General features: G+C 42.3%; 2 protein-coding genes and 1 non-coding gene across 4 annotated transcripts; 1 reads left to right on the plus strand and 2 right to left on the minus strand.

Annotated features, from left to right (window-relative positions):
* Positions 1-255: 255 nt before the first annotated feature.
* On the plus strand, positions 256-1,869 carry LOC133909531 (photosynthetic NDH subunit of subcomplex B 5, chloroplastic-like). The gene is made up of 5 exons (XM_062352002.1): positions 256-595; positions 744-798; positions 920-988; positions 1,142-1,200; positions 1,375-1,869. Exons 1-5 carry the CDS (start codon positions 326-328, stop codon positions 1,606-1,608), a joined length of 687 nt encoding a protein of 228 aa, XP_062207986.1. The 5' UTR covers positions 256-325; the 3' UTR covers positions 1,609-1,869.
* Positions 1,870-1,894: 25 nt separating this feature from the next.
* Positions 1,895-5,901, minus strand: LOC133909529 (serine/threonine-protein kinase-like protein ACR4). Of its 2 annotated transcripts, none has more exons than XM_062352000.1 (9): positions 5,754-5,901; positions 5,450-5,589; positions 4,049-4,275; positions 3,765-3,946; positions 3,395-3,521; positions 3,240-3,311; positions 2,913-3,096; positions 2,642-2,756; positions 1,895-2,530 (listed from the first exon to the last, which is right to left on the minus strand). In XM_062352000.1, exons 3-9 carry the CDS (start codon positions 4,197-4,199, stop codon positions 2,267-2,269), a joined length of 1,095 nt encoding a protein of 364 aa, XP_062207984.1. In that variant the 5' UTR covers positions 4,200-4,275; positions 5,450-5,589; positions 5,754-5,901; the 3' UTR covers positions 1,895-2,266. The 2 variants fall into 2 exon arrangements, with proteins under 2 accessions (XP_062207984.1, XP_062207985.1); XM_062352001.1 differs by having other exon boundaries at positions 5,682-5,766.
* A 2,784-nt stretch (positions 5,902-8,685) lies between these two features.
* On the minus strand, positions 8,686-8,766 carry TRNAL-AAG (transfer RNA leucine (anticodon AAG)). The gene has a single exon. It is a non-coding gene; the product is annotated as a tRNA-Leu (tRNA).
* Between the last annotated feature and the right edge of the window lie 1,889 nt (positions 8,767-10,655).

Raw genomic sequence — 10,655 nt, forward strand, 5'->3', positions numbered from 1 at the left:
TCCTTATGTGTGAACAGGAAGCTTTTTACTCCCTTAACAATTTAGGATGCTGTGATGTAAACAGGTTGTTGGTTAGTCGCAGAATAATCACTTTACCAGCATCATGCTGAGTTTTTGTGGGTTGATTACTATTTAGTTCGATGCCCAAATTCTTTTCAGACTTCAGAAAGGAGAGGAAAAGGCAGCAAAATTTCTGGACGGTACATGTCCCATACCATTATCCAATTGTTTTTGTCTCTTTGCAGCAACGTACAAGTGCAGCCGCAGCAGCAAGCCAAGCAAGGGGGTGGAGCAGAGAGCAGAGCACAGCGTTTGGAGTGAGATAATGAGCAGCAACATGGTGTCCACCATTTCTGCGTCACCATCTGCAGCCACTGCCGCTGGTGCTCGTCATCACCATGGCGCAGTGAAGCAGCTAAGGATAAAGGCAGTGCAACCACAGCAGCAGCAGCTGCACGGTGGCTGCCGTCAAGGCAGAGGCGATGGCAGGGGCAGCGCGGTGGTGGCGAGGGCCGGGCCCGGGCCGCTGACGGAGATAGAGCCGGACCTGCATGAGGACCCCATCGACCGGTGGCGCACCAACGGCGTCAGCCCGGTCTGTCCACTGTCTCCTCCTTTTGCTTTAGAATCTTTGCGATTTCCTATGTGTTGGAGCACATAAGCAATTTTTTGCTTGGTTTCTTGACGTGTTGTCTGAGCTCTGAAGAAAACATGGATAACACTGGAGAGAAACTGTGTTGCAGGAGGACTTTGAGTATGGAGTGTACGATGGACACCACACCTACAATGAAGGCCAAGGTCTAATCTTGAAAACTCCCTTATCATAGTACCCTTCAGCTGATATCCTTAAAAAATCATCGAAATATAGATGCACTGATTATTATGTGATGTGCTGAAAATAATCCTGCAAATACTGAAGACAAGAAGGGCTTCTGGGAGGACGTCTCCGAATGGTACCAAGAAGCTGAGCCTCCTCAGGGCTTCCAAGGTACAAACTCATGGTACTCTTCAGTTTACTGTCGTGAAACAGTACACAGCTCCTTAAAATCTTTTTGCTTCACTGTGAGATACTAGAAATCACAAGTGTTTTTTTTTCTTGAAACACGCTTCGCTCATTTGCATCGATGGCAATCTCTTGCAGCACTCATCTCCTGGGCATTTCCTCCTGCAATCATCCTTGGCATGGCTTTCAATGTACCGGTATGGATTGAATTGTTCTCTTAGTCCGTGGGAATTATCCCGATTTTACATGAGAACCGAACTATTTCCTTTGAAATTTCTGCGTTCGAAACATGAACCTAAACTTTTCACTCTACTTTCACACATCATCTGTCTGAGCTCACTGATTGGAGATGTGTCTGCTTGTGCCACTAGGGGGAGTACCTCTACATTGGGGCAGCTCTGTTCATCGTTGTGTTCTGCATCATCGAGATGGACAAGCCGGACAAGCCCCACAACTTTGAGCCGGAGATCTACATGATGGAGAGATCGGCTCGCGACAAGCTCATCGCCGACTACAACTCCATGGACATCTGGGACTTCAACGAGAAGTACGGCGAGCTCTGGGACTTCACCGTCAACAACAGGGAAGATATTATGAAATCATAGATGGCCATTCAGAAATGGGGGTGACATTGGCTAGGTGCAGTTGCATATCAGTTCAGATGGTATCTATGGCACAAACCTCTCCAGAGAAAAAGAAGAAAGCATGGCATAGCTGCTACGAAAAGCTCTTGAACTAAAGGAGTTGGAACGAGATGAATAACAATGTATGTATCTTCCATGCCTAAGGTTCTCAGCCTTGTAAAAATGGAGATCCTAAAAATCTGTTTTATCCTCATATAATTCATTGTCAGGCTTCTCACAGAACATGTTCTGCAGTATAGCTTGCACGTTGTTCCTTCAACTTCCTGCATGTTTCTTTTATATTTTCTCCAATGTTTTGAGAAAATACATGGGCACTAATGCACTGGACATTTCGAATAGCCGGTTTGCCACCACCCTCGCAATCTTACAAATATCCGACAGAAAGGAAAAGTCATTCTTTCTAAAATCTATGGAGAAAGAAGAATAAAAAAAGAAATCAGCAGGGTAAGAAAAATGAAAAGGGGGGGGGGGGGGACCTCTCAGCTGTTCCTTTTTTGTACACTTGAGATGCAGCTGACTCAACATGAAAAGAAGAGACAAGTTGGAAGAGGACAGACTAATCTATAACTCTGACGAGAGAACTAGCTTTGCTATGAGATGCTACACGTTCCATTGTTCTTCACCTTGATGTTGTGAAGAGCTGACTGCCTAGAGTCACAGTTGGGGTGCCTTCTGCCATGACCGTCGTCAACCTGATCTCTTGCTCACGGATCCGGTGTATTTCAGCCTCCACCAAGCTCATCGACGGACGCTGCTCGCTTATTGGGTTTAAGCACCATGATGTCAAGCGCAGCAATTCCTTCATGCTTTCCGAGGTAAAGCCACTGGTCATTCTGTTATCTGCAATTGCAGAGATATCACTTGATTCCTGAAAGTTCTGTACCTGCATATCAACAAATACAAAGTGAGAAACTTGCAACTATAGTACTGATCTGATGATTATGAAATGAGTAAAAGGTGCCCCTAGAAAAGGACGAATGGTTGTATTATATACCCATTGAATGATGCTTTGATCAGATACCGCTCTTCGTCCACTAACCAACTCCAGAAGAAACACACCAAAACTGTACACATCACTTTGTACAGAAAAATTTATGGATTCCTTCATTCTTGTCATGCGACAAAAAGTTTCATCAAACTCAAGCAATAAATTGGTACTAGTGCAAGCAACAGCATTCAAAGCAGGTAATTTTTCTTGTATCCATCTGATGAAATCAATGGAATTAAGAATCTTCGACAAAATAAAAAGGTATGTCCATTATTACCGAGGATCAAGGAAAGAATCATTAGATATTCTGGAAGACGGTCCTGCACCACCGAGTCGATCAAGTAGGCCTGGGATGCCAGTATCTGCAACTTTTGGTACAAAATCTTCATCCACAAGTACATTAGCTGTTTTGAAGTTCATATGGATCACAGGGGGTGTCAGCGAATGCAGGTGACTTAGGCCTGAGTAACAGGAAGATCATCATGTTAAGATTGCCGGTGTAGTTGCCATAAGATTACCATGATGGATATGAAATTATGAACCTCTGAATTATATTTCTAACAATACAGGAAAGCGTAGATTTGGTGTCAGTGTAAAGACTTACCTTTAGCAGCTCCATGAGCAATAGAAAGTCTCTGCTTGAATTCTAGCTTTACACCTGGGGCATGGCTGTTACCTACAAATGGTCAGCAGAAAAATTACCACCTATGACGCCCCGCTTGTACATGAGTCTAGTTATAGGAAAGACAATGAAATCACCATGTAAATGTGTAGAAACACTGCCATTGGGGACATACTCATAAACAAGCATCTGTATGCCGTTCTCCTGGCAATACCCCAAAAGGTTTACAAGGTTACGATGACGGATAGATGACAGGTAATTAACCTGAGGAGAAAACGGCACCAATGCATGAGTTCAGAATCAATCACAAAGAAGGGCAGGGAGCAAGCTAAGCTATATTGTAAATTCTGTCAGGAAATAGGGGGTTAAATTCCTTTGATGGAAAAATGGGACATTTCATTTCTCACCTCTTGCTTAAAAAGTTACAGCAAAGCATAGTCAGCGATTTCAGAATTTCAGAACCAGCAATTACTCTAGAGAATATGAGAATAAGTAAAATTATGGTACCTCTTGAATAAATTCCTGGCTAGGAGGAGAATGTCGTCTTTTAACAGCAACCATTGTGCCATCCTGTATCAAACCCTTGTATACATCTCCGAACATTCCACGTCCAATAAGATTCACACTGCTGAAGTTCCTTGTAGCTGAACCTAATTCCTCCAAACTCAGGCATCTTGCTCCCTGTGACTCTGATAGATGGAAGGCGAATTTAGTAAGATAGAAAGAAAAATGAATCATTAGATGAAATATTTGAAGTTTTAAGGTCTGTTGAAAAGTAACTTAAGCAGTACCTGGTAGAGCTGGACCTGATGAACTACCTTCTGAAGAGTCTGAAGTTCTTCTGCGGTGCCGTAGGCAAAGTACTACTACAACTATGACAATGCCTACTAGTGCCAAGCCTCCTGCTGCACCTCCTAGAGCTGCCGCAAGAATTCCTGACATCTAGTATGGGATATCCTCGTTCAGAGTAGGGTAGTAATCTTTGTAGCCTTGGTGATGAAGTCTGCAGATATGTAACCTAAAGAGTAGTACAATAAATTTGTCTGAGATTATATTCGAATTCATAAGAACAAAAACATACATATTGCTGAACTGCTATGTCACCCAATGAACTACTGAATAGTTCGGATAGTGAATATCCAAACATGTATGGATGGATTAATTGGTCGATAGATAAAGTTACATCACTGGTCAATTTAATTTATGTCCCAGTAGGACATGTTTGTCGCCCAGTGTTACCTGTACATGGACATAGGTGTCGGAATCCAACTCGGACTCAGTGTCCAATTCTGCAAATAAAATTTGGACACGCGAAATACAACTCGGAATCCGACACGGGTGTCGGAATCCGATTCAGTAAATAAATTTGGACATAGGTTTCCTGGATCATGACATCAGCGGTACGGACAAAACTACTATTAATGCGTAAATTCGGCGAGAGAACAATTATATTGTCAAATGGAAAAACACAGAATTGTCGGATATCCAAAATTGGACATTATGTGGCAACGTGGTCTGTGCTTTTAGCTTTTTTCCTTTTCTTTTCCTGGATAATGCTCCCAGACCGTTATTCAAAAATTTTGCGACATAAATGGATCAGGAGAAATTTTACCACAGTACTAAAAATGTCATGTTATAGGAACTAGGAAGTGCCTCCCAAATCTGCAACAAGATATCTTTCACTATGGCATTGTGCTCTTATAAGGATGCTCTTACAGTCATACTACTGAAACAAATATGAGTAAGCTGCACTGTACATGCAAAACATGAATGCGTTCTTGCTTGAACCATTTGCCTATTCAAGCTATACATATACAAGTTGCCTTGATTTTGTGTATGAAGCAATAATATTTTGTGGTCTAACAATGTGGCATTGGCTTCATGGGCTCTGAATATTGAACTCATTAACAGAAACAGACTGAAAGTATTCATCAACGAGGATTGCAGAATGTTTGTTTGTTTTTTCTTCGCCCACGATCAAACAAAATTCAGCACTCCTGAACAATGCATGAGTCGAGGTAAGCCAATAAATCCACATGATACACACTCTATCCCCCAAAATACACAACGATTCCACCTGATTCTGATCCAAGAAGGCCCTTGTATGCAAAATTGCAAACTTCGATGAAGAGAAATGCCGACAATTTTTTTTTTTTTTTTTTTTTTTGCAGTCATCTGAACCTACACCGTACCTGCAGATAGTCCAGGTCTCCTGGCATCATTTCCATCCAAGCACAACAGCATCATCAAATGCTGAAGCCATTCTGCAGACAACAATTTCTCCCTACCGACTCTTGACTTTGCCCCCTTCTTCTTCCTCCTCCACTTCCTCCTATCATCACACAGAAAGCAACCAAACCAATCAAGAAATGCAAGAATAAGGCAAATTATGGAAGAAACATCAAACATGTATATGATAGATACACCAAAGCAAGATAGAATCCATGAAAGGGAAAAGGTGAGAGAAGCGGCAAGCAAGCAAAGCAGGCAAAAAACCTCTTCTTCCTCCTACTCTCCCCAGGTGGGTCTATCTCTGTACTGTCAACTGATTGTGAGTGAGATGAGTTTGGAGGTTTTGGGGAGGGAGGGGAGAGGGGGGAGCCCACAAGAAAAGTGAACAACAATACACCAGCAAACAAATATGTACCTATATATGCAAGTATATATAGGGGATAAATTGGCTGGGTTAGCTGTAGGCATCAACGGAAAGCGAACCGAAATGTGCTAAAAATGTGGACTTGGCGCGGCCGCTGCAGGTAAAAACAAACAGCCCAGAAAATCCCCAACCCCATCAGCTTTATCCGGCGCTTTGCTTCGCATCTTTGCTTGTATATGAACTCGGATGGAGGGATCTCCCAATAGCGACACTGCGCCGACGCAGCAAGCAGTTCTTATTTAACTCGCCGATTCTTTCTTTCTTTCACATACATTCATATCATCGGATTATTCTAATATATCCGCCGATCAATCTTTCTTGCAATGCCTCACCGTTCGATCAAAGCGAGCAACAGAAACAAAGGAATTGAAAGGGGAATCGGTGCGATGGAAAATGGGGGGTGGAGAGAGCCAAGCCAATGATTGCCGGCGAGAGAAGAACATGATGGGGGCTCAACAAGCTGGGACAGACAGACAGACAGCCAGACAGGAGCTGATCATCAGATAAAAAGGACTCCTCTTTCTTTTTCTTTCTGTTGGATTTTCACCATCTGATTGATAGAATTGTGAAGTGGGGAAGCAAGGATCACATCGGCAGAGGCGTTGTCTGTTAGTACCAAATTAGAAGGTTAAAAACTCTATTCTGGGATAATTAATCAGGATGTTATATTGGTCTGTATTCTTCATGCACAGAGGCTGCACTGCACTAGCAGCCAAGGAAGACGATGGGAACAAAATATAGAATGCTGGCTATCTTCCCCGGCCGTGGCGTTTTGCTGGCGATCCAGAGTGGCCGTGAGCTGTGGATCATTCTCTCATGCATTGCTTGCTTGCCACTGCTGTGCTTACTGCTGGCAAAGTGTCCGTTGCTAACTTCTGCAGTTCTGCTTGCTTCCTGCCTCTGAATTCACACTCACAAAAATTAGTCAAAAACACTTACCTCCGGCTATCATGCCCTTCTCCTGACATCGAAGTAAAGTAATTAAATCGAATGAAAGATACGGGATAGAAGAAATTAAAGAACACGGACGAAAATGGATTGCTGCTGGTTATTCAAGTAGCATCACGATCACAAAGAGGGGGGCCTGCTACGTGGAATGACGTCCTTCCTACCTGGAAAGGATCTCTCGGATTTCTTTAGCCAGATGGAGAGTAGGGAGATACTGCTTCCATTTCCATTTCTCTGTCGTGCTCACTCTCACTTTTGGTCCCCTTTTCCTGATTCTACTATTTTTCTTTAAAAAATTACTGGGCTATTCTGTTTGGTTCTCTGAACCTTTCTATTCACTCATTAGGGTGAAAATGAACTGGCTGATACGATGTTTAGCATTTATTTCCTTCTATGAACAATGACATTTATGTGCATATCTTACTTTGAGGTCTTTTGGGGGTGGTTGATCAGTTGTTGGCGGCAATTGTTTTGTTTTGGATTGTTCAGGACTTTGCTTCCTGCAGCTTCCAGTCAGGCGAAATAAAACTTATCTGCATGACTGCATCAGCAGCAACCTGTCGTTAGAATGTTGTGTGTGCAGTGCAGCGGTTGAGTGCAGCACAGCTGGGTCTTGACCCTTCACGATGCCCGTGTGAGCTACATGTAGCTTATAGCTATCTTCTATTATTGCCCTGCCGGTTGCCTACACCTTGTTGGTGCTTCATCGCCGGCAGTGGCACGTGAGCCGTTTGTGATGACACAGCAGGAATAGAATTGCAGGTTAGTGAGAGGTGTGTCAGTGTGTGTGTCTATGCAAGTCAGTCGTGCCTATCTCCATCGAGAATTACTACGGATTTGGGGCATCTATGTTGACTGATGGATGTTCAGTTCAAAGTGTGTATAGATATGTGATCTGCCATGCATGGACATGAGATTACAAGGACTAATTGGTTACTGCTCCCCTTTCCAATTACACAAGTTCAATCAGATTAAATAGACAAACATACCTGGCCAGCATCCAAAAGGAGATACTATATATGATTCAACGGCATGCATAATAGCAACAGCTCGAAAGTTATGATGCTCGATCTAATCGGCAGGTAGCCTAGTACAGCGTCCTGTGACGGTGATTATTGTTGAATGCTGATCTATGGCTTTTGCTTACGTTGTTCATTCTCTTTTTACGTCACGGTCAGTCTGGGATCCGAGCTTTGTTTTGGCCAAACCATTGATTGCAGGGGTTGCAGGCTTGTTGGCACCTAGACATGCATGCAAAGGTACTGAAATGAAAGCCTAAAGCTTCCACTTAAGGCGGTGCGTGAGCACTGAGCACACCTCATCCATCATTGCATCAAATATTCTACACTGTCAGGGTACCATGAACATGATTCTCATGGAAATCGGCCATAAAAAGAAAAAGAAATACAACTGTTTAGACCAAAGGCATGACCCTGTTTTTTATAGGAAGCAAAATATTGTCACTAGGATTACAGTTTTACATAGTTTAGACACCAGCAAAAGAGCAGAGAATTAGACACCAACCCAAGTTTTAGAGAGAGAACTCCCTATCACAGCTCTTTTTCATCCACAGCTCTAGTCTAGACACCAGCAAAATGGCAGAGAATTAGAAGGCAAACAAAAGGGTTTCATTACATGCCAACAGAGCTAGGAGCTTTAATTAACCTACACCAGTCGGTAATCTACTCACAAACAAAAAGTAAGATCCAGCAAAAGGGCAGAGAATTAGAGGACAAACAAAAGGGTTTCATTACATGCAAACAGAACTAGGAGCTTAATTAACCTACACCAGTCGGTAATCTACTCACAAACAAAAATAGGAAATGTTGAGAGTGGGATTTGAACCCACGCCCTTTCGGACCAGAACCTTAATCTGGCGCCTTAGACCAACTCGGCCATCTCAACTTGATGCCCAAGTGCAGGACATAAATGTCTAGTATAAAATTTTGTGGATCCAGAGGGACCGACCCCAGTTGCCCGATGAACGATGCAATAAATTTGCTTGCGATCGACCATCCACCGGCTGCATTGCACCAAGCCACCGACCGAGCTGATGGCACCTCCAAAAAAACAAACTGATGGCACTGAAGGCCATGCTCTCAGACAAGACAAAGGAAAGAGACCCTGATCTGAACTCCAAATCAAGGCATGCTTGCACATAGTACTACATCCTATTATGCCTAAACAACTTAAGACTGCTCATCCATGCGGCATGCATCGTGCTCGATGGAGCCTGCCTGCTGACTGCCGGTCCCCCCCTGCACCTGGCACTGGGCCTAACGCGTTCTGACGCTGCTCTCGGCATATCTCACCTGGCATTCTTGGCCAGGGGCGAAGCCAGCCGAGAACTGCGCCGGTGTCTTCGCCATTGTAGGCCGGTGTCTTCACCATAAAAGAACAGTGCAGAACGGTGATTTCTCACTGATTTTGCGAAAAAAACCGTCAGGGTCAGCTGACTCCGACAAAATAACCTGGCTCCACCCCTGTTCTTGGCCCACGTAGACTATCTAGACCCACATGCACTAGCACTACACACACTCCCTTAACCGTATGTGAATCCTGCTGCTTGCTGAACATATCAATGTGCTTTATCAAACTTTTGGCATAGATCTGACAACACGCATTAGCATCTACATCCTGTAGGCCAACCTACAGATACTTCTTGCATGGCAAGGGTGCACCACCATGCTAGTGAAATCTTGGTGGTTGGCTTGATATGTGCTGGAATGGAATCTCCATCATTTCCAGATCAAGAAGCAAGATGCACCGATTGTTGAGCAGTCAATGTCGCAAACCACTCATCTGAAAACGAAATGGCAGATGCAGGAGCCCTAGGTACCCATTGACATGCCTTGCATAAATAAGGTAGGCATGTTGACTTCAGGGTTCAAAAAACCGTCGGTAACCGCTCAAAAATCGCGGTTACCGACCTTCCCGGTCCGGTCCGATTTCAAAAACCGCTCGGTAACCGAAATTTGAATTCAAAAAATTCGAAAAAATAAAAAAATTTAAAAAAAATTCAAAAAAAATCTTAAAAAAAACTAGACACAATTCTAAGAACTTCTGTGAAAAAAAATTTCAAAAATAATGTCGTTTGCATCATATTCTATAGGGAGAAAGTTTGAAAAAAATGAAAAAAATTGAAGCGTGCGGCTCAATTATTAACTCACGTTAAGGAAAAGTGTAACATGCAAACACATATTTTTCTTGTATAAAACGTATTTTAAGAGAACCTTTAAAATTGATTTCACTTTATTTAGAGTTTTATTAAATTCTCTATGATTTTTACAAAGTTCACAAGCATAAAGTGAATATGTTAAGAAAAATCACTGTAATTAATTTTTTCATGTCTACTATTATTTTTTCTACGTAAATCATAATATAAATAAGCTAATGAAAGTGGTTTCACTAATTTTTAAGGTGTGATGGGTCAGTTATGAATTAATCTAGTCGCAACACATTTACACAATCATGCATGTTACAATAACTAATTCATGAGTTCATATATTTTTAAAAGATATAGGATCATGTAAGAAGACTAACAAAATTAGTTTCATGATTTTTGGATTAGCAAAGAGTAAACTATGCATTTACCTTGGTTTAACAAATAAAATTTCTCACAGAAAATTTTGAACTTTTTTATGAGTATAAATACTTTTATCATGTAGATCATGTTACAAGGAATCCAACAAAATTTGTTTCACTTGATTTGAAGCTCGGATGAATTAGTTATTGATTTTACAAGATTGAACCCTTTTTTAGATTTTTTGTTGAACTGCGCTGAAATTCGATAA

The sequence above is a fragment of the Phragmites australis genome, chromosome 2, assembly GCF_958298935.1.
Source record: "Phragmites australis chromosome 2, lpPhrAust1.1, whole genome shotgun sequence".
Lineage (NCBI taxonomy): Eukaryota > Viridiplantae > Streptophyta > Magnoliopsida > Poales > Poaceae > Phragmites > Phragmites australis.